The 23,419-nt window shown below is 37.5% G+C and overlaps 4 protein-coding genes and 1 long non-coding RNA gene across 7 annotated transcripts in view; 3 read left to right on the forward strand and 2 right to left on the reverse strand.

Annotated features, from left to right (window-relative positions):
• Positions 1-132: 132 nt before the first annotated feature.
• Positions 133-5,292, reverse strand: LOC145227735 (exonuclease 3'-5' domain-containing protein 2-like). Of its 2 annotated transcripts, XM_080092642.1 has the most exons (12): positions 4,804-5,292; positions 4,544-4,720; positions 2,842-2,951; positions 2,659-2,767; positions 2,309-2,574; positions 2,140-2,246; positions 1,427-1,592; positions 1,237-1,369; positions 1,116-1,176; positions 744-876; positions 321-393; positions 133-254 (listed from the first exon to the last, which is right to left on the reverse strand). In XM_080092642.1, exons 1-12 carry the CDS (start codon positions 5,047-5,049, stop codon positions 138-140), a joined length of 1,698 nt encoding a protein of 565 aa, XP_079948768.1. In that variant the 5' UTR covers positions 5,050-5,292; the 3' UTR covers positions 133-137. The 2 variants fall into 2 exon arrangements, with proteins under 2 accessions (XP_079948768.1, XP_079948770.1); XM_080092644.1 differs by lacking the exon at positions 321-393 and having other exon boundaries at positions 189-254.
• A 409-nt stretch (positions 5,293-5,701) lies between these two features.
• On the forward strand, positions 5,702-15,671 carry LOC145227734 (merlin-like). Of its 2 annotated transcripts, XM_080092640.1 has the most exons (17): positions 5,702-5,888; positions 6,091-6,207; positions 7,200-7,335; positions 7,426-7,554; positions 8,058-8,141; positions 8,698-8,825; positions 9,580-9,682; positions 9,752-9,926; positions 10,342-10,448; positions 10,526-10,639; positions 10,942-11,064; positions 12,068-12,199; positions 12,265-12,350; positions 12,508-12,607; positions 12,994-13,295; positions 14,579-14,738; positions 15,223-15,671. In XM_080092640.1, exons 2-17 carry the CDS (start codon positions 6,125-6,127, stop codon positions 15,244-15,246), a joined length of 1,986 nt encoding a protein of 661 aa, XP_079948766.1. In that variant the 5' UTR covers positions 5,702-5,888; positions 6,091-6,124; the 3' UTR covers positions 15,247-15,671. The 2 variants fall into 2 exon arrangements, with proteins under 2 accessions (XP_079948766.1, XP_079948767.1); XM_080092641.1 differs by lacking the exon at positions 14,579-14,738 and having other exon boundaries at positions 5,728-5,888.
• Positions 15,672-15,848: 177 nt separating this feature from the next.
• On the forward strand, positions 15,849-18,179 carry LOC145227739 (NADH-cytochrome b5 reductase 3-like). The gene is made up of 7 exons (XM_080092650.1): positions 15,849-16,242; positions 16,306-16,475; positions 16,637-16,796; positions 16,861-17,049; positions 17,404-17,514; positions 17,584-17,683; positions 17,744-18,179. Exons 1-7 carry the CDS (start codon positions 16,219-16,221, stop codon positions 17,914-17,916), a joined length of 927 nt encoding a protein of 308 aa, XP_079948776.1. The 5' UTR covers positions 15,849-16,218; the 3' UTR covers positions 17,917-18,179.
• A 9-nt stretch (positions 18,180-18,188) lies between these two features.
• The window catches only part of LOC145227738 (UDP-N-acetylglucosamine transporter SLC35D4 homolog), a 9,677-nt gene continuing 4,446 nt past the window's right edge, over positions 18,189-23,419 (reverse strand). Inside the window, exon 2 of the mRNA XM_080092649.1 lies at positions 18,189-19,129. Coding sequence (XP_079948775.1) covers positions 18,357-19,129 — 773 coding nt within the window. The 3' untranslated portion in view covers positions 18,189-18,356. The remainder of the gene's footprint in view (positions 19,130-23,419) is intronic.
• LOC145227741 (uncharacterized) lies at positions 20,230-23,086 on the forward strand. The gene is made up of 2 exons (XR_013859960.1): positions 20,230-21,591; positions 21,655-23,086. It is a non-coding gene; the product is annotated as an uncharacterized LOC145227741 (long non-coding RNA).

Genomic DNA, 23,419 nt, shown 5'->3' on the forward strand with positions numbered 1-23,419 from the left:
AAAAAAAAGTTAAAAAATGGCTTGCATCGGGGCAGGAATATAAATGATGAAATCATTTGAGCATGACACATTCAGGCCCACCAAGGTTTAAAATAAAAGAAACAAACAAAAAATGGTTTAGAACAATTTAAGGAAGCTTAGCCTCTTTGAACCCTGTCATGATTGTGTTCAACAGACCACAGATCAGGCAGAAATTTAGGTTGCATTGTGTCCAAAAAATGCTGTCTCCATCTTCTTTCAAAATTAATTAAACCCTGCAATGAAACAAATATAAATTAAATCACCACGGCATCAATCATACAAACTGCCACATAACATACTTTAAGATTGTGTTCAGAAAGAATAGTTGAAATGACTTTCTCTCCATGTGGGATGTATGCCTCATTTTTAAACCTATTCAATAAGTGAAAAATATATTGACAAGGTTGTGATGATTGAGTAGCGTTTATTTTGCTCAGTCAAAGAAAATGTAGTGACACAATAGCACTAATGCATTTGCTAAGCCAGATAAAGCAATGAAGGGCAAGATTGGTGGATCATGGCTAAAATAGTCAGGCTCTAATGCCCACTAAAAACTAAGCATTTATGTTGCACAATTTAATGCTATTTTGACCAAAATTGTTCTAAAAGTCCCACTTCACAATATTGAAAAAAAAAACTTCACCCTGATACTATTGAGTTTTAGTTGACAACTGAATACGACAATTGGTATAGTAACATTCATACTTCATGTGACATCTCACCTAGTTTCAAGTGTACATGCTTTTTCAATTAATTCTTCACAAATTTCTTCTTGAAAAAAGCTTGTGATCACTTTTTCTAACTCCGATTTTCGTGGCTCGGGAATTTTATTCCTTGCTGCAGATAAAGCTCTTCCTAAATCAAACAAAAAACATAAATTTTGTGGTCACTACAGATGGATGTTAATATTGGCTAGATAGCTAAATAGCTAGCACAAGCACCTTGTGGTCACTATGGGTTGAACTACGTTGTGTTGACTTCATTAAGTTGAAGTCACCAAATATCTAATTTAAAAACAGACTTGCAATAAGAGTCAGTATCATGCATTCAGGCATTGCTGGTACATTAGTGAAATGAACAAAACAAATATCTACCTGCTGAACGAACAGATCTTCTTTCAGGATCCTCAAGAAGCTGAACAGTCTGTTTTGATCCCTAATTAAGGTACCAAAAAATACTTAAGCAAAATAGGAGATCATAACATGTTGGTCTTACCAAAGGTGCATCATATTGGTCAGCAATTTTTTGCCTCAGAATACAGTCATAGTGACCAGCAAGCTGATGGCATGCGACACAAACTGGCAGTATGTCGTGAGAAATATGATCCTTTAGCACCAATGGAAAATGCCTGAAAAGATTCAACATAATTGGTTGCTGCGAACGTAGAAGAATAAGCCCAAGTTACCTTCTGTATTCATGTGGAACGACATTCTTGCGCACAATTGAATCATTTCCACCACAAACAACACATACATTTTCCTTATCATTCAGGTAATAATCGTTATGTGACATGGGCCTGCCTGCTGGCTCGAACTTGAGCCTTACAGTAAGAGGTTCCTTGCAAATCTCATCTAAAATAATACACAAACGAGGTAAAGTATGCCAGGCCCATTGAAGACATTTACAGAATCAAGCCGATCAGCCGAAAATATAGCCTAATAGTCTACAAAATGAGCTAATATGTTTTGGAGCACATATATCAGGGATCGGCAACCCCTGGCACTCGTGCCAAGGTTGGCATGTGAGGTGTTTTTTTAATGGCATGCCAACCGATTTGCATGTTTGTATTGAAGGAACAGTTGAACCTGTTACACTGCTTGTTTTCGGTTTTTATCATGGCACAAAATGCTTTGTTTTCTCTTTATTATTGATATCAGCTGGCACCACTATTATATACAAAAAATGTTGGCATGTGAGGTTATTAAAACATGGAAATAACAAGTAAATTGGCATGCGTCGCCGAAAAGGTTGCCAACCCCTGACATATACACAAATCTGGTTAATAGCATAAACAATTAATTTATGTTTTTCTGGGCAATTTGCAACAACATCAGCAGTTTGGATTTATGATGCCTATTCAGTTAAACGAATTGTGTGATTATCTAGATTTGTCTGTACCTGCGAGTTTCTTTTCAAGATACCAAGTCGCTTTCTTCCTATCACAAGTAGATAACAATTGTCCATCTGGTGCTTGTAACTTACAATTATCGTACAATGGGTGTTTTCTAATAAAGTCCATCCATTAGCGCCATTATATAATTATATTCTGCATATTCTTATAACACACCTTGATGAGTACCATTTAAGGTTTTTCGTTCTCAATTCATTCACATTTGGCTGCTTTGATTTGGATTTTTTATTTTGCTGAGAAATTTGCTTGAATTTAATGTCTTTTAACCCTTGGCAATAGCTGTGGGCTACATTCCACATAGAATGGTTCATCCTTTTTAAAGTTAGAGATTGGATACCACCTGGTGAACTGCACATCTTGTTTAGGACAATTTTAGAAAATATATGAACAGCCACAGCTGCGTCCATTGCTGCATACTGAATCTGTGGCCAAGAGTATTTACAACAATTGTTTGGGTTAGACTTTTTACAATATTTACAGTACACTTTTTAACAGATAAGGTTTACCTGCTCAGAAGTAAGATTACTTGCCTCCCAATTGCTGCATTGAATGGACTTTGATTTGTTTAAGTGGATATTAAGGTACTTTTTTGCTAGACTTTTCAAACCATATGCCCTGAACAAAAATCCCATAAATCATCATTACTTAATCATCATTAGCAATCAATAATAAAGTGAAAAAAGGATTACTCAGCAGTTCTATCTCTCGTAGCAAGAGCTCTCAGATCCACACAACTTTTTACAATGATTCCATGATCATTAAACAATTTTTTGGCATCACCAATTGGACCAACTCCAACCTAAAAGTTTTTGTTGATTAAGATTTCCATACAAAACTAGAAGGGTGGCTTATTAGCACATATTGCCCTTGCACATACACTATGATCTATTTTAAAACATAAATATATTTCCTATGGTTATTTTGTATTGGGTCCCACATTAGCCATCGTCTTTTATAACCTTGGTTGTTTCTGCAGGCAAAAACTCATGGGTCCCCACACATGCAATGTTGAAAATAATGCAATTCAATAGATAACAATGAGTAAGTTTGGTATTGTGAAGACAAACACAGTGATTGGTAATGTGCACATCTAAATATGCTATATGGAGTAAAAACTATTTAAATTAAAAAACTCATTTTAGGGGGCTAGTAGGATAACTAATTGAGGTTCAACACAAACAAACTTAAAAGTAGGAAACCACAATGACTCAATCAATAGTACTGCAAAATTTCAGTACAATCTGCCAACGTTAAAAATTTCAACCACTAGAGGTGTTTTGAGCAACAACCGTTAATGTTTCTGACGTCAAAGGGCTGTTAACAACCCCCGAACTGCAATGGCGCAATAACGATAATTGGCATACTTTACAAGCTATCCAAATTTTAGCCAATTCTGACATTGTTTACAAACTCACCCCTTTTAGGGGCTAGCGGGGTAAATACTAGGGTTATCCGGACAAACAAAGTGGGATGCACATCTACATAACTATATCTACCATCTGTATAAGTTTCAGCCACATCCATCAAGCATTTGATAGAAAAACGAGTCGGACAAACTTCGGGGGAAAATACCCATTTTAGGGGGCTAGCGGGGTAAATACTAGGGTTATCAACAAAAACAAAGTGGGATGCACATCTACATAACTACATCTACCATCTGTGTACATTTCAGCCGAATCCATCAAACATTTGATAGAAAAACAAGTCGGACCAACTTCGGGGGAAAATACCTATTTTAGGGGGCTAGTGGGGTAAATACTGGGGTTATCAACAAAAACAAAGTGGGATGCACATCTACATAACTACATCTACCATCTGTGTACATTTCAGCCTAATCCATCAAACATTTGATAGAAAAACAAGTCGGACCAACTTCGGGGGAAAATACCTATTTTAGGGGGCTAGCGGGGTAAATACTGGGGTTATCAACAAAAACAAAGTGGGATGCACATCTACATAACTACATCTACCATCTGTGTAAATTTCATCCAAATCCATCAAGGATTTGATGGAAAAACGAGTCGGACAAACTTTGGGTAGAAGAAAAAAAAAGAAAAAAACAAAAACATTTTGAGTAAAATCAATATGTGTCCCCTTCAGGGAAGGGGACCCATAATTATTGCAACAGCACAACCAAAGAATAGTGTTTTAACAATCCAGTATCTTAAAAAACTAGAAATGATGCGATTCTGACATTTTGGCACAACATATAAAGTTTTTAGGCATCCCTGCAACATTTGCTAAAATTATTTATTTATTACTTTTTTTGTGTACAAGGGTAATGCAATAAACAATGGTAAATGGAATGTTACAAAATTTATTTAAATTGCTATTGATTTCAAAATAAATGTCTCCAAATAAATCTAAATTAAAACATGCGTTGGGAATTACTTTTACTATGCTTGGGTTGCTTAAAGCTTCCAGAATCGGAGAAGGCAGTGAATCCTTATAAAGGCACAAGCGAATAAGAAGACATAGCCCAGAAATAGTGGACAATTGCAACAGAGCCACTGGACATTGCTTGTCCTCTTTTGTGGTCCATTCACAATCAATTCCAATCAGTTTTACCTGAAAAGAAGACAAGACTAAAATTGCAAGAGCCAAGAGGCCAATATTCGCAGAAGCAAATTAAAACACAAAACAAATCTTACCTGTTCAATGTCACTTACAAAATTGGATAAACACGAATCAAAGTCTGCAACACTTGATATAACAACTGACTTTTGTACCAAATTAGAGTGACTACTTTGATTTAAAGTCAATGGCCACACATTATTTGTCAAACTGTTGAGAAGTTTTGATTTTTTCCACACATAGACAACTGTGGCCCCCACTAGTGTGCCAAGGAAGATACCACTTCCAAAAATGACAACAGAATATGTTGTGGACAAACGCATTCTTATACTTCATTGTACAAAATGTAAGTAAATATAAAAAACAATTAAACAACAAATTTACACAAATCACCAAATAAGTCATCATATATTGCATCAAATAAACACAATTTGGATTAGGAACTAAAAATAGGTAACAGCTAAATAACAGTCCCTTCTTATGAAGCAAAAAAGCAAATACACAACAGACAGACAATAGTGTTGCAAAAAATGTCAACAAAAACAAACCACACACGTGCTGCAGGCTATCTATAGAAAACATATCATCGCACTGAGAATGAGTTGAGTTGAGTTGAGTTTATTTCGCTTGGTGAAAGACAACATAGCGACACAATAGCACTAAAAACAATCACCAAGCCGGAAATAGCTGCGCAACGTTAAAACGTTATTAAGCGCAAAACAGTAAAGGGCACAATTGGTCGATGATACCAAAACAATGCAATTCGTCCTTAAAATGCCTATTTTCCTTGACTTTGCATCAGCTACTTATCTTTTTCTTTTGTAAAAAAAAATTAGTTACTGTATCAGAAAAGGAATTTACTCAAAGAACCAGTTTAATCACACAAATGACAATCCTTAAAATTCTTTTTGTGTTTTTGCCATGAGTGCACCGCTACTTTGCCCATATTTGGAAACCAAAGTCGCCAAAAATGTACACTTTTGATTGTCTTAAAAATTTCGGACTGTTGTGTTAAGCTTTAGATGAAAGTATCATAACTTTTTAGGACGTTTGTCATCTCTAGTCACTCGAGCGAATATTTTGCTATCGCCCCCAAGTGGTGAACGTTAGTTCTGCAACTTCTGCTGTTGACAATAAAGTACAACAGAGAATACAAGAATTGGTAAGTTTCTTTTTCATTACCGCTGTTTATATTCTATTTGCTAACTTTTTAGCTTCGTAGTTTGACCAACAACGTTGTTATGTTACGATTTCTTAATGTAACACAGAATTTATGTCTGCCTTGGGTTTGATCTAACACTCGTACACAATGACAATCAGTCTTGTTGTTTATTTACGGTGTTTAAATATAATGTTGCTTTTAGGGTTTTGTTTAATTGTTGGGTATTAACTTTTGGAATGCCTTTGCACATTTTGAAAAAGAAACGATCAAAACTAATATCTGTGCGTATCTCAACGTTTGATGCTGATTTGGAGTTCAGGTATTTTTCATTTGTAAACTTGTTTTAAAATGTTGCTTTATGCAACTATATTAATAAAATCTGTGCTACTGTTGAAGTATGTGTCATATGTATACCGAAATTTTGAACAGTATCTTGTTTAGTTATGAACTGTGCCTGTGGCTATCTCATGTTATGTATAATTGTTTTATATATTGAGTATGCTGTGATCACTGGTCAGGCATCTATTCTTTAGGGATGATCTAGGGTTCCTCTATTTCTTGAGAAACGAGAAATTAAAAATCCATTTCTCGAGAGTCTTGAAATTTTTATTTAAGCCGATTTTGTAACAAAAACAAAAAAAATTCCGATTGTACGTTTTTTTCGCTTCTAGTAGCGATCGCAAGTAGTGATTCGCTAGCAAATCAGCCAAAAACGAAGCGACTGTTATAGATCTTATGCAACCAGGCGTCACTTCTGCCTGGGAAAGGTGAAAGTTTAGCGGCAACGCACGTTAAAAATCGCTGTTTTGGAAGCAAAATAAGAAAGTTATGTGCCCAGTCCGCTCTAGAGGAGAGTTGAAACGAAAAATAAACATAATAAGAGGTGTCGCATTTACTTTTTGTTTAAGATACGTGACATAAATTTTCTTGAGAAATTTTGATTTATTTATATACTCGATTTTTTCGAGATTTCTCGAGAAGGAACCCTAGGATGATCCCAGTTATGGATTTAGGTTCATCTTAACAGTTTAAATATAAATTTTAAATTGTTGCTACAGCAAATTAGGCCTAGCAGGACACCAAAAAAGCAGCATAAGTTTAGTAGTTTATGGTAATACCAACCCACCATAGGCCTAAAACATGCTCATAGGCCTAAAACATGCTCAGCAAAGAAGTTTTTATATGTTGCTACAACAAAAATAAAGTATCCAAAAACATTGTCATGTGGAAAAAAGATGTACATTATTTACACTAGATTACTCTACTGTATAATATATAACTGTATTTAAAAACATTTAAATATTTTATCAGTGTTGATCAAGTGGCAAAGGTAAAGCATGTTTTTGATCTCGTCTGTCACACAATTGGTCTCCGGGAAACCTGGTACTTTGGTCTAGCTTATACTGACAGCAACAACAAGCAGAACTGGTTGAAACTAGACAAAAAGGTAAGTTTTTTTACAAAAAATGTTGCACGTTATGATTACCACATTTTTCAAAACTCTATTTTAAGGTTGGTTGATGTATATTTTATGCAGATTTTAGACCAAAACATTTTAAAGAGTGATGATGGTTTCATTCTGTTGAAATTTCATGCAAAGTTTTATCCTGAGGTGTTGGAAGAAGAGCTGATCCAAGAAGTCACAAGACATATGTTTTTCCTTCAGGTAAAATTTCCGCTTTATTATAGCAAGACAACAGATAGCTGTTATTGCAGTACTAGCCATTACCAATTTGTTGAAGCCCTACTGTAAGGTCTACAACTTTAGGTATTGAAGTCCACTTCACAGTTCCTGATTTTACCAATGGCCACCAGTGTTTCTATATTTTCTTTTTTTACAATTTACAGCTGTGAATTGTTCTCATTATTCATTATTGGTTGAAACATCTCTCTCTCAAATATTATATGCTTTATGTTGCCTGTTTATTGCGCATTATTTGCACGCAATGAGTATAAAATGTTTAACATCTATGTCTGCTTAAGTACATCTTTTCAGGCCCAAAAATGTTTTAGCTGAGTTTTAAAAGCCAAGAATCTGACAAAACAGTTTTAATCGATGCCAGTATATATTTTTAAATACACATGTACATAAATGCCTAAATTTGTCTTTGCAGTCATACGGCCACAGGTTGTACAATCCTGCCTGAATGTTTACCTTTTGTATTTTAGTTTCAGCAGCAAATAGCATCAGAAGAATTGGTTTGTCAACCAGAAGCTTGTATTCTGCTCGCCTCATATGCTATTCAGGCAAAGGTTTGTTGCCGAAATCATTACTTTTCTAGGTTTTTACAGCTGGTGATTTGGTAGTTTTTGTTTTGCTGGGTGTCCTTAGCTGGTTCAATGTTAGGTGTGCCACATGGCAATTGTACCTTAACATATCTCTTTCAAAACAGAAACTTTGATTTAATTAGAGTATTGTAAATCAGAAGGTTAGTGGTTCATAAACTAGCATTATTAACTGCTGTACCCCGGTGTGCTGTGAGAGATTGTCAATTGTGCCATGTATTATTTGTTTTCCAGATAATAACTATCATGACATGTTTGAGGGCTTTATGATAAAATGTATGTGTGTGTGATTATAGTGATAATGTTAACCTCAATTCAATCTTACTTGTTACCATGAGAAATGACATCCCTCACACTAAAGTTAAAAAATTGAGAACAAAAATATGACTTGTTAAAGGGTTGTGATCAACTTATGATTTAGCTTGAAGTGTGCATCCAGTTTTAAAAGTTTGGTTAGTGTGACATGATCAACAAGACTTTTCCTGTTAAAATTTTAGCATTTTAATTTGATTGTATTTTGCAGTTTGGGGATTATGACCCTGATGTACATAAACCTGGATTCTTAGTGGATGAGATATCACTTCCACAATATGTTCAAAATGAATTTCAAACAATGACCGGTTCGATGTGGGAGGAACAAATATCCAACTGGTCAGTTTTATCTGCTATAAAATTGATTTCCTTTTGGCGCTGTCCTTTAAAACGCCATACCGTTATTGCATTTTCATGCTTTACTTTTGCTGCATTTTGCCAAGCTTTTCAAAGTTAAGATTCAAAACAAAAATTAATAAATGACCAACTAAACCTCAGGCGACTTATGCACTCCTTAACACGTTGACTGCCAAGGGATATTCCTGTGTTGTGCTTAAATTTGCCAAATATGTTTTGGTGGCTTTCTGAAATCATAAAGTCGAAATATTTTGTGCCATGCTACGAGTTAACTCGTAGGAAACATGCTGGTGTCTCGGTGTTGCCACAACGCATCCACGACGTTAGTTCGAGACGCCAGCTCATTTTAAGCATGTTACAATCGAATAAGTCTACTATGAGTATACTCATATCTGGCAAGCCTGGCTAGATCGGCAACTACAAGATAACTCAGAGTTGGCAGTCGACATGTTAATAACCTAGGCTGTATTGTCAGCAAAATAATAGTTTTTTTCAGCTTAAATATTTTTTATGCTAACCTGGTTGTATTTGGATGTGCTAGATTTAACAAAATTTGTTGTCCACTAGTTCAGTTTTTTGAGGGGCCAAAGTTATTCGAATGCCCATAATTTGCATGTTTATTCAACCCAAGAACATAAGATTCAAACACCCTTTCAAACATAGCAACCATTTGTTGTTTGCAATTCTGTGTGGTATGTGATACTAACACATGTTATCACACTTATGTCTTGTTTAGCTACGCACAACACCATGGACTGACAAGAGATGAAGCAGAATTGGAATATTTAAAGATCGTACAAGACTTGGAAATGTGTGGCGTCAACTACTTTAACATAAAGGTGTGGTATTGAAATTTACAAGAAAGATACACATGAAGTCTGTTTTACATCTGTTATTTTCTATTCAAGGATATCAATGGTACAGAAATGTGGCTGGGTGTTGATGCAAAGTCTGTTTGTTTGTTCGCGAAGAGCAACAAGATGAACCCAATAAGGTCATACCAATGGAGTGAGCTCTCTGACATGTCATATTCTGGCAACAAATTTATCATCAAGCAAACCACTTTGCCAACATTAGGTGGAGGTAAGCACTGTACTCAGATTAGTAATGCTTCAGTAAAGTCGTATGTATACTGTTACTTGAGTATAATCATCTTTTCTTGCTGATGTATGGCCAACAGATATTTGCCTAATTCGTACAAAACTTGAAGGACGAAAGAAATGATTTGTTATGTAGTAAAGCTTGAACTGATTGACATCGGTTAATCAGGATCTTCAGCTAATCCAGATAATTTTTTTAGTCCAAGCGGGTCCCTATTAACCAAGGTTTACTGTATACGTCAATCAAACAATAAATTATGCTAAACTGCAATGCCTAAATATGTAAAAAAAAATCGGCAGATGATGGTGTTTAAAGGTTTTGTATTCACTGTGGTTGTCAAAGTAGTTGTTTGACTCTTGGTTTCTTTTTGTATCATTATTTTGAAAACTTTTATCAGGTACCCTTGGAAGAATTCGTCCCAACATAATGTCATCGACTACACACATTGACAATGTTTGTGAAGAAATATCGTTCTTCACTGACGATCCTGACACAAGCAAATTGGTTAGATGCTTTTTAACTTGTAAACATTTAAAAAGTCTAGAAATGTCGATATTAATATTGTACCATGTGCTGCACAGATTCTGGATTTATGCAAAGGTAACCATGACCTTTTTATGCAAAGAAGAAGGGTGGATAGCTTGGAGATACAACAAATGAAAGCCCAAGCTCGGGAAGAAAAAGCCAGAAAACAAGTAACTATTTAGTTGAGAAACAGTTAAGAAAATGTGCTCAGTTGTCTTGATGTATGGTGTGCGAGTACAACACAACTCTACTTCAATTATAACTTATTATGGGTCCCCTTTCTACTCTGGCTAATAGGAGTTTCTGATCTTTTTCTCACAAATAACTAGTATATTTTTTATTTGATGATATGGTACTGTTTTGAATTCTTTAGATAATGAAATAAAACTCATTCATGATTAACAAAATTTTAAGTTAGTAGGATTACCTGTATATTTTTGAAACCCAACATTCTCCTATTGCTTTACTTTAGGGTGAAAGAAACAGACTAAAAAGAGAGAAGGATCTGCGGTTACAAGCTCAACAAGACAAAAGTGAGCTGGAAGAAAAATTTAAGCAGCTCCAGGATGAGAATAACGTACTCATGGATTCTCTGGTCAGTGATCTATAATAATTTCAAAAAAGTATAATGCACACTACAAAACTGTTGTAAATCACCTTTTTTACATTAATTTTAAAAGCACAGAAGGTAACCTTCTCTTACAAGTTAAAAACTAAATACAACCACAACTCCATTTTGACATCATAAAACAATCAATCCTTCTTCATTGAGTACTAATCATTAGTGATGGGACGATACCAGGTTTTAAAGCGAGTACCGAGTACGAGTACCACATGTATATACCGAGTACTTAAGTGTAGTTTTGTACTTAGTTGTATATCATTGGCTGATTTATCTGCCATGGTCGGGGTACAGGTGTACACACACATGTCGAAAAATGTGATCTCCACGTGATAGCGAACAAGATATATAAACTGGCGGAACTTTTTTCCAATTTTGTGCTGTCCGAAGCAAATATTGGCATAAAGTTGCCCGTATTCTTATGGTGTAAATCGGCCTTCGTTACTCGCACGTTGGTATCGAAAATTGAGACAAAATATTTTGATACCGAGTACGAATATCGATACCACTGAAATCGTTCGATACCATCGATACCGAGTACCGGGTACCCGTCCCATCACTACTAATCATTCACATCAGTTTATGTGCTTCACTCACCTAATCCAACATTGTTTCAAAGTGTTGCTAATCCAGAACCCTCTGAAAACAAATATACATTACCCTTTGCTGAAATGTAAAAACAACAAAAATGCCTTTGCTCCTCATGCTTTTATGCTCTTATCATTCCCTGAAGGGGACACATATCGTTTTTGTCCTGATTTTTCATTCCTGTTTTTGTCTAACGCTGGTTTGTTCCACGCATTTGGCCAAGAAAGAGTGCTTCAAAGGTATTCAAAATTAAACACATGTTACTTTTTGCCCCTCCTGAAGTTTGCCCCTGTTTGTTTTTAGCTACTGATGATGCCTATATGTATATATTTAAAATCAGTGGATGATAAAACAGTCTGTTAATATCAAAGTTTTTTTTTTTGTACAGAGAAAATCTGAAGATGCAAATGAGCTACTCTCAGAGAAAACCAAATTATCATCCGAAGAATCAATGCTGTTAAGTTTAAAAGTTGGACAAAGTGACAGTGAAATACAGAAACTGAAAGCAGAGATAAACAAGGTATATATGTTAAATAAGTACCAAGGTGTGAAATGAAACTGTAAAAACATCTTCCTTGTTTACAGCTTCAAGAGAACAACCACCATTTGACGCAGCGCCTTCACAAATATGATCAAATTATGCAACAGCTATCAGAAGCTTCACGGGACTGGTATGTTCATTATTTCATTCATTTTTTTAACTTTATGATATTTTAGCAAAGTTTCGTTGTATAGAAGTTTATCAATTTTTGTTTTCGACACACAATAGTGGATTTTTTTCCATTTTCTTTTGCTAATTTTTCTAACCACCGTATTTTTAATATTTAGCGAAGCAGAAAATGAACGATTAAAAGAAGAAACACACAATTTAAAGAAAGCACTGGCCATGACCAACAAGAAAATGATGCAATCCACCTCAAACAACATTGTGAGTATAAGTCCAAGTCAAAATCTGTTGTTACAAACCTTTTTGTAGCAGCTGACCCTGGTTATAAATTTGTTGGCTCTATGGACCACTACTTAAAATTCACCTCAGACAACTTTGTACTACTTTCTTAAAAAAAACGTTAGTCATTTCATCTTTAGAATTCGAAATTAAATATGTCGGTAAAGTGAAAATAAGTCCTTAGAGGATAAAAGACTTTTTGTTAAGTTTGCGTATACAGTAAAGTATATGAAAAATCTTAGGCTGAAAACCCGCCAAAAGTTTGTTGTTGTTTTTTCTTTTAATGCCCGACACGTTCAACCCTCAAGTTTGGAGCCACTGGTATAAACCATATTAACATGATAAAATATAACATTTATCCTGTTCAGGCGCAACACCATTCACCTAACGCCTCGAACAACCTGTCACATAACGGTTATGCCCTACCTGTCAATCAACCTCTTGCCCACAATCAAGTTCACGCCGTTAACCAATCAGCGCACGCGTCTTCTATCTCCATGCCAACCAACGTGCCGCAATCCAACACCAATCCCTTCTGCGTTTATTCGCCCTCTAGTAGCATTTCGGGTGTCCCAGAAGGTGGAAACGTGTCAAACCGTAATAGCAACGACTTTTCTACCACTGGTTGTGTTGATGTGCAACAGTTATCGCAGGAGATAGAGAAAGAACGGTGGGAATTTAAACCAAGGCTTATATTTGTTTGTTTTGTTTTTTTCCTTAGTGGGCGACGACGGGATGCGGTATGCTCACAATGAGTCCGCCGTCGAGCTGCCTGTTTAACCCTTTTTATTTGATTTTTGTGGCTTTGCGAGTCTATGGCTTCAATTTAGTTTAACCCATCGGATTCCACAGGGTTGGAGCAATGCCGCTTAACTTTTTTGCTCAGCATACATAAAAGTGGCTGAGACAGGATTAGAACCCGCGACCTTTTGCACACATGGCGATAGCGCTAACCACTCGACCAACCACTCATTGACTTGACTTCAATTTGTAGCTGAATTTCTGGGAAATTCAATGTGTTTTTTGGTCTCAGACTTGGGTCCAGTCAAGTTTAATTGCGGTCTAAGTATTTTATCCATTTTTTTTCATTAAACTTCAGACAATCTATTTTCCTCTATGTAGTTTTTTAGATGGCTTGCTGCCCAAGCTGATTTCCGCTGTACCCCGAAACCCGATTCAACTATTATAAAATTGTAACCGTGACGCCATGTAACAACTATTATTAGACCCACTCAGGGTTTTTTTAAGGTTTGGTTTGGGTGACCGCTAAGTAGTTTTAAGAGACCGCAAGTGTTTCATTTTAATACCAAAAAATATTTGCTTAAACGAATTATTTATTAGGCTACTGGCAAATTTTGGGAAACCGCTGGAGAAATTTGCGGTTTCCCAAAAAAAAACACCTTAAAAAACACTGGACCCACTTAAGAAACCGCTGGTAACGCCCCTAAATTTGAATAAGAAGTGAGTATGCCATTAAAGCCGGGAAACTGATATTACGTTTGTTGCTTTGCAAAATGAAAATTACAGACTGATTCAAGTTTACTAAAAATCTTCAAGTCTTTATGATTAATTTATTGGCAACTAGAATCGTCTGCATTGGCCGCATGTGGTTCGGGACGCTTTCTGGTCGAGCACGGTTTTTTTGTCCAGTCCCTATGACTTTTTTCGCCAAGATGGCAGAATGGTTAGCTCAATCGCCTCGTATTCACAGGGACGTGGGTTCTAGTCGTATCTTGGTCGCTTCTGTTTCCTTAAGCAAGAAACCTGAGCGACATTGCTCCAACCATTGTTGAACTAAATTGTATTCACCAACTGCCTCGAAAAAAAGATTTAATGGACTTGCCAAAAACAGGCAGTTGGATAAAAATGAAACAAACAAACAATGTACGCATTCATTAGGCGCGCTGACTTAGTTTGTATTTGTGTTCGCTTATCAGGAAATACTTGTTGCAGGGTGGAATACCAAGTCAAAACGCGCAACATAGAGAAACAGTTACAATCGCTGCATACAGAACTTGAATTTCTGAAGTACGACGAACAAGGTGTAGCCAGTTTTCCATCAAACTCGGGTCAGCAAGTACCCGAACAGCAGATCTACTTGCCACGAAACGAGGTCCGTATTTCTGCCCATGTAACGTTTGGTCGCCCGTGCGTAACTCGTCATGCTTTGAATTCATGACTAAGCGATTTTCTGTGCACTGGCGTCGCGGTTTACTAACTACAGTACTACGGTATGGTATGGTGCATGTACATTCAACCAGAAAAATAGGTAGTGCATTATCTAACTGGGGGCTACAGTGCAGGCTTTTATCGTTAAGGGCCACTAGTGTTTTTGCTAAGGTTAAAAAACACAAAAAAAAACAGCTGTAATCTAACGTCTACTTGACTTAACGTAGAAATCTTTATCTGTCTATTTTCACACTTCCGTTCAAACCAGTTTCCCAAGCATAAAATATGGCAAAACTAATTTCATCAATACAAGGCTGCAAATACATATATTTTTCTATACATGTGTTTGGCTGCATTTTATCTACGATTGCGAGTTTTGCACCTAAACCATAAATGAACCTAATGACTTATTTTTGTATCATTTACAGGCTCAAATGCGCACCCAATATTGAGGAACAGTTGTTTTATGAATAACCGCATCTCAGTCTTATGCTGAAACTGTGAAGCAAAGAGCTGCTATTGCCTGCTGTGCAAATTGTTCTCGCATTGGAACATGCCCTATACTGGAAACTGTGTTTATAAATTGCCTTCCTAAGTTTACACTGTTTGAGAAATGGTGCTTAGCATGTCTTACATCAGTCGTTAAAACGGCGTTTCTGCATTGTACGATACTGTTCTATAAAAGTGGCCATAATTTGTGCTTTTAACTTTGGCTTTGCACTTTTTTAGCGCTGGTGCTACGGTGCAAGTGTATACAGTTCATTGCGAATTGACTGTAGAATTGCGCTTGATGCTTGTACTAACCCCTTATTTCATATATTTTTTTTGTTTTCCTTCGCAAATGACTTTTTGCCTTAATACAACAATCGCGGTATAACTTGGAGGGCCTGTTTAGGCTAGGCTACTGTTTTTAGTGCTGGTTGCATAAATTCACCTTTAAATTATCAATTCTGCATGCTTTCGGGTAAAAAATGAAAGCAAGATTGGTTTCAAATGGATGGAATTTTACGAACTTAAGGTCAAAATATACTATAATTTACAAGAATATAGATTGGAAACCGGTTACAAAAACAAATTGACTTCATGGGCAATTGTGTGAATGGGTTTACCAGTGGCAAAAACAGATTTAACACGGCAATACTTCGTCTCTTACAACAAACTTTCCTCTTACCTGGGCCCCAACGTTAACGAGTTGTTTGGTCTGTGAAACACGTTTAGTAGCCTATGCATCGAATCACCTGCTGTAAAACGGGCCATAAAACTGGTGCGGTACCGCTTCACTACCTGCACGGCGTTTTGTCGAGTCAGCTTTTCAACTGGAGGAAACGTCTGTAAATCTTAAGCTCGGGTAACTTTGCTGTTAACGCCGCTCAGCAGAAAATACACAGTTCGTTTTGTAAAGGAAAGGATATACGCGTCGAAAAATGAGCACAGAAGTTACACCACCGGTAAGTACACGCCCAATTTGCAGTTTTTGTGAACTATTTGCTTTAAAATCAGTTTGTTTTTAGTCTACAGCGGCTTTTATAAGATTCGGGGTAGCAGCGGTAGCCACAACTGCTGCTATTGTTTACGCGAAAACGCAGTGCGGTGAAAAGGAACCGCCCAAAACTTTGTTAAACGAAGATGTAAAATACCCATTGAAACTTATTCGGAAAGATAGAATAAGCCATAACACAAGGTAAACGTGTTTTACAGTAACAGAATTGAACTCCTACATTAAATTTAAAGCTTTTTTGAGGCATTTTGTACATGTTTTAACAAAAATGATTTGGGTATTGCAGTGAGTGTTAGTAAGGTATTGTAGGCAGTCCCAATATATGACCTTTTCTGCATGTGTAGGAGATTTGTTTTTGAGTTGCCATCAAAGAATCATGTGCTTGGATTAGATGTTGGAAAGCACATTTTTCTGTCAGCTAACATCAATGGAAAACTTGTGGTGCGACCTTACACACCAGTGACCTCTGATGATGATAAAGGTCACATGGATTTGGTTATTAAGGTTTGATACAATTTATATTAATGTACTTAAAGTTTCAACTGATTCTTAACCTTGTGTACGGCAGGTATATTTCAGTAACCAACACCCAAAGTATCCGGATGGAGGTAAAATGTCTCAATATCTTGAGAATCTGCCATTGGGTCAACCTGTTGATGTCCGTGGTCCAGGAGGATTAATAAAGTACAAATTTAGAGGTCTGTTTTCAGTTCGCTTGGTTAAGGATGGTCTATCATATGGCAAGCGAGCAAAACAGGTAAATAAATATGCAAGTTTATTCTCTGTATGATTATATTAACTCTATGTAGTAGACATATAACATTGAATATGGTTGATATGTGTAATAAGGCTTATGCCATCAGTGAAAAATTTTCACTCTAAGTTTTAGTAAACTGAATCTCTGTCCAACAAAAACAAGGCATTAATGTTTCCCTTTTTTTGCTTTGTTTTGATCATCGAACACGTCACCCCTGCGATTTTACCATGATGTCTCTTTCTCTATAACCTGATTTGTGCTGAAATGTTTATTAACACTCGTATGTGTTTTTTTAGTGCTAAATGAGCAAACCTCATCTTAACTTTGTGACATTACAATGTATTGAATTTTCAGATTGGCATGATCGCTGGTGGAACTGGTATCACTCCCATGTTGCAACTTATCCGACAGTGTTTGAAAGATCCAAATGACAAAACTAAGTTGTGGTTGATATTCGCAAATCAGGTAACAAATGCGTCCCAATAGATATGTTTCTTTTACGCCTAAAACCCAATATAACTGTTTGTTTTATAGACTGAAGATGATATTTTGGTACGAAAAGAACTTGAGGAGTGTGCTACAAAAGACCCTGGACACTTTAAGTTATGGTACACATTAGACAGGGCTCCAATTGGTAGGAAAAACAATGCATTGTTCAAAAATAAGTTTAACAAACAAAAATTGTATACGGCAGGGTGGAAGTACTCTACAGGCTTTGTTGATGAGCAAATGATTAGAGAGCATCTTCCAGCTCCAAGCCTTGATGCCATGATATTCCTTTGTGGACCAAAACCTATGATTGACATGGCATGCTTGCCAAACTTAGAAAAAGCTGGCCATCAGAAGAGCCGTGTAGTTTGTTACTAACTCAAAGAGTTTTTTAAATCGTACAGGATTTGGATTTGAAAGGTTGTGCAGTGCTATGTGTTTGACATCTTCAATTGTGTTTGCTCTTTATTTTCATTTAGTTCACAGACCACAGTATTGTATGATTGATTGTTTTTTTCATTTGTTTGAACTGAATCATTACCACCGTATTTTGGGACAAAAGTAATTGTGTCGTTTGCATTTCATTCAAGTGCTGTTTTCTCACACTGCGTGCTTTAATACAGATTTGCTAACATTAACAATGCACAAGATGTTGTTCAGTGTCAACAGAATGTATTTTTCAACTGGAATGTAAAACTATTACTCACAATAGCCATGTATTGCACAAGAGTGATACAGGAAGAGTATGGGCAAGTTAAAATAGTGTGCATTATTGCGTAGGTATATACATATTGCTGAAACATCTCAAATTGAAGCAGCTAAGTTCCTATTAGTATATCTCTTACTTCATGGCGTAAGTCATCAGATTCTTGAAACATATTGCCTAGAATGTGTAAAATATCACCAGCTACACCACAAAGGATTGCACTCCAAAGTAACAATGTATGTTGCACAGGAAATAACTGCATGGAAATAATAAGAGTTAAAACTTTTGCAGCCATTTGGGTCATTTGTGAGGTAGAGGTCAGGGTGCCAGGTTTTACTTTATTCCACATTTGACTGACAGCCCAGCCTAATACTCCACTACAAATACAACCAATATAGAAGTTAATATTACTGAAATGTGGAAATTCTTGTGAAGCTGTAGTGTGGTGGCCAAGAATAAATGCAAATGACAGTAAAGTAAGAAAACCAGCTAAGTTATTCAAAGTTTGCCTCTGCATGGCAGTTAGACCTGAATATGGCCATTGTGGACTTGTATACCAGTAAGCCACAGCTCTGTAAGCTCCAGAAAATACAGCATGTACAAGTATCCATATCAAGTTAATCGCTGGTGTATCATAATGCACACTCCATAAACCAAGCATTAACGCTGAGAGCTTTAGTGGAATGCCAACATGCACTGCTCCTGTTGGAAGATGGTCATCGCAGATTATTAGTATTACATCACTAGCACCGTGACTGAGTAAAAACACTGGAATGGAGGTATGGGCAAGAGCTATGGAACCAGAAAAGATACTTCCAATGTACAATAACATGGCAGGAATCCATGGCACCAACTCAGATATGGTAAGTTGCTGTAGTTGATTACCTAAAAAATAATGAAAACAAAGATAATTGAAGGCAGCAATATTTTTAGTTGTGAAACTCGTATTACTATATCACATAAATCATACCATGAAAAGCCTACTGAAGGCGTTATACTGAGTGCATGAAAGCTTAAGGGCTGATCCCAGTAAATTTATGCTATCTACTATGTCAATTTAAGTAATTCATATACTGATCATGGGTCTGGTATACTTTCATGACCCAACGTCATAACTACGTCCTGCCTGTACATACACCAATGACTTTTACATATGATCAACTACGTCATAGTACGGATACGTCACGCACATAATGACGTCACTGTGACGTCACACATTTTCCCTTTCGCCCGACGAAAATTTCACACTTTACGAAATACACATCGCAGAAAGTTGAAAATTGGTGTGTGACGTCATCAAGGCTTTGGATGACGTCATGCAAAAAATTACGTCAATCGGGTCACGCTAACTACATATATTCAACGTCTAAACTTACTCGCTAATGCAAAACACCTCTCGCTCGCCGATGACCTGCGCTTTCTCACTTAGGTACAATGACAAACAATTTTTAAAGTGTGTGGACGGCTGCGGTAACCATAATAACAAGTTTTCATATTATTACAAAGTTGTATATTACTTCAATGTCATGTTTTCATGATAGTAAAAATGTGTATATTAATTTTATGTGATGTACACTGTTATAAAATTCCTACAGGTTCGGATGAGCTGTGAGTTTTTAACTGTGACGTCATAATGCCTTAGGGAAGTCGGTGGGTCAAAGTGGGTGAAAGTTAAATCCCTTGTAAATATTCGTGCCAACTTTCGGACCGAAAGCTCAAGTACATTTCGGATGAGAGGCCGACAAAGGGGTGCACCTCGACGAAGCTCGACCCGCTTCAAGCGGCCGAGTTAAGAACGGAAAAGCCTATGTCGGCACCTGGTATACTTTCATGACCACAAATTCTCGACCTCGCTGCAGCCAAAGTTGAGATCGCAGAAGGGCGATCGAGACATTGTTGGAAAGGCCTATCCTTCCCCTCCAGCTTGCACCCCCCCGCGTTGCACCCCCATAGAAGTGCGTCACCTAGCGATTGTTTGAATAAAGGTAGTTTTCGCATAAATGTGACGTCACAATGCCTGGGGTTAGGTCGGTGGGGTCAAAGTGAGTGGAAAGTTAAATGCCTTGTGAATATTCGTGCCAAGTTTCAAATCGACAGATCAAGTACATTTCGGATGAGAGGCCGACAAAGGGGTGCACCTCGACGAAGCTCGACCCGCTTCAAGCGGCCGAGTTAAGAACGGAAAAGCCTATGTCGGCACCTGGTATACTTTCATGACCACAAATTCCTCTTCTTACAAGCTTTTGTTTCCTTTGTTTCTTGACTGGCCATCTTGTGGAAGCTTGTTTCCGCTTGGGCACAAATTTGCTATGTTACGTCACATAGAACACCGACAATGTCGCATTGTTTAATGTCCATTGAAACGTGGTTATCTCTCGTTATGAGTTCTTTATTCACTTTGTTGATGAACTTCAACTGATTATACTGTTTTTGCATTATGGCGGGTAGTCAAATAAACGTGAGGAAATTGGCGGAGTTAGGAGTTTTGCAGGATGTAGGTAAATGCATAGTGTATTTACGAGCTCATGGTTTGCTTTCTCGGCAGCAAACTTGCCCAAAATGTGGTTCTGTCATGGAAGAAAAGGTTTGGGCGTCGGCCAAGGTCGATGGCCTAGCTTGGCGCTGTCCAGCACGTGTAAGTTGTTGTTTTGACGCATTTCGTTTATCTTGCAGTTGTCTGATTGTGTTTTTGGAGTTTAATTTTTTTTGGCGTTTGGCATGATATATACAGTTTTGAAAGTTATTTTGTTTTTGAATTGATTCGTTTGTGTATTAACAGGCATGCAGAAAAATAGTTTCCATCCGGAAAGGGTCGTTTTTTGAGAAAAGTCATCTCGACTTGCGTCAACTGGTGACACTAATGTATTTTTGGACATTAGATGTCTGCCAAGACGTAATTATGGCAGAGGCGTCAATCTCAAAGACCGTTTGTGTTGATTGGTGCAATTTCCTTCGTGAAGTAAGCTTATTCAGTAGATACAAGCTTTTATTGTAAACACCTTCGTCAGATATGCACGCAGGATCTCCTGTCCAGGCCCAACGTGATTGGCGGAGTCGGGCACATTGTGGCCATAGATGAAAGTCTGGTGGCACGCCGCAAACGTGGGTCAAATGCACAGGCGCGCCCAATACGGGAACAGTGGGTTTTTGGAGGCGTTGATCTTCAGACCAAGTATGACCTAAAATTATTGCATATTATTTGGCTAACAAACTCTTGTACAGGGAGTGTTTTTTGGAACTAGTCCCACGCCGGGATCGTGCCACCCTAGAAACAGTTATTGTCCGACACGTGGCCCCTGGGACAACAATCTGGTCGGATGAATGGGCTGCTTACAATCACCTATCTAGTAATTTGTTTTGTTTTTTTTTGACACGTTTTGCTATGTAATTGCTGGGCTGTTCAATTACAGGTTTGCCACACCAATACCAGCATCAAACCGTCAACCATTCTCATCGTTTTGTGACTCCAGCCGGAGTTCACACTAACGACATTGAAAGTTTGTGGTGTGACTGCAAACGTAAATTTAAACGCATGAACGGCGCTTACCGGGATTTTATTCCGTCTTACATAGACGAATGGATGTGGCGGCGTATGCGAGATAAGTCGCAGTATTTCCCCGACCTCATTAACGCCATTGCAAGCAACCCACTGTACCAGATATAAATGTAAATAGTTCCCTTAGTGGCTGTGATGAAAGACTGGTGCCACGACTCCGGGTCTCGACCCTGACGGTATCACCTGAGCTCTGAGCCCTCGTGTTAGAGAAAATGAAAAAAAACGCCCGGCAAATTTTTTCCCATCACAACAACTGGCACCTTGACGTGGTGTGATGGCTTTTCACTAAGACCAGTTTTCTGTCTGCATTATTTAATAAAAATGTTGTATCAGAAGTGTCAATGCAAACAATCAATTTTGAGCAGACGAGTTACATTGTTATTAGGTGTTTTGCGAAACAATTTGTTTGAAAGTTATCCAATCTTTTATAGACATTTACATGTGGAATAGCGGGCTTCGACAAAGTTTTGCATAGTTTCCCACAAAACCCTTGAGGAACCATAGTTGAATTTAGTCACAGTAAAGTTGTATGACTGAACGGTCTTGAAAATGTCAATGAAACAATGCTCACATTTGGGAAATAGAGAAGCTTTTTTGGATAAAGACAAGTCAAATTTTCATTTGCATAGTCACTTCATCATCACAGTTCCATTATCCTGCCGTAGGATCGCAACCGACCGCACGAGCCTAGCGGGGAACGTCCGGTTGCATGAGGCTGTTGTACCTGCGGGTTCTGCTGGCCAAATGAAATCCGCCAAACGGAAACACAAGGTCGGTTCTTCGCAACGTTTCCTGTGATCCCACAGACCCGGGTGTCAAAAGGACTGTTCGTTGCGACAATGAGAATGGTGCCGTCGAGCATCTCCTCATTATGCAGCTTGTGTAAGATCGATGACGAGATCTATGATGTTGTTCGCTGTAAAAAGTGCTGCTGGCCTTCTGCCCGGACGGTTGGTCTGAAAAGACCGAATCCTACGGCAGTTTTTCGGTCTTTTGTATATGTCTAAGTATAATCTCGTTTCATGGTACAATACTAAAAAATAGAAAAGTAAAATCACACTAAGATAAAAACTAAAACACCCCTTAAAAAACACACAAGAAAAAAATTGAAAACTAGCACGAGTTCTGGTATGCAGAGATTTGATGGCGTGTGGTAACCTCGATGGCAAATTGTTCTTGTGCCGAACGCGATGTTTACGCGTGGATGAAAGTTTTCAGCCTTTCGGGTGTTGTGATGGTGTACTGACGTAATATGCGTGAACAGGACTCATGTAATAGTTTGGCTACCTCATGTTTGTAAATATCTTTGCATTTTAGGAGACACAAGTCATGATATAGTTGGGTAGCGCGACACCGGTAAGGGCTGCATGCGAGTTATATTTCGCAAAATTCTGTTATGTTTAATGTTGTTAGTTTTAATTTGTGCAGTGTGGCCGCTGCCCACGGCCGGGACGTCATATTGCAGATAGGGGTACGCAAAAGAGTAGTACATAATACGGAGATACTGTCTCAGAGTAGTCACGTATTTCGAACACTAAAACGAAGGCTTGTGCTAGGTTTGGCTCCACATCAGCTATGTATTTTTCCCATTTTAATACATCGCTATTTGTCGGCCTCTC

The sequence above is a fragment of the Phallusia mammillata genome, chromosome 5 (assembly GCF_965637545.1).
Source record: "Phallusia mammillata chromosome 5, kaPhaMamm4.hap1.1, whole genome shotgun sequence".
NCBI lineage: Eukaryota > Metazoa > Chordata > Ascidiacea > Phlebobranchia > Ascidiidae > Phallusia > Phallusia mammillata.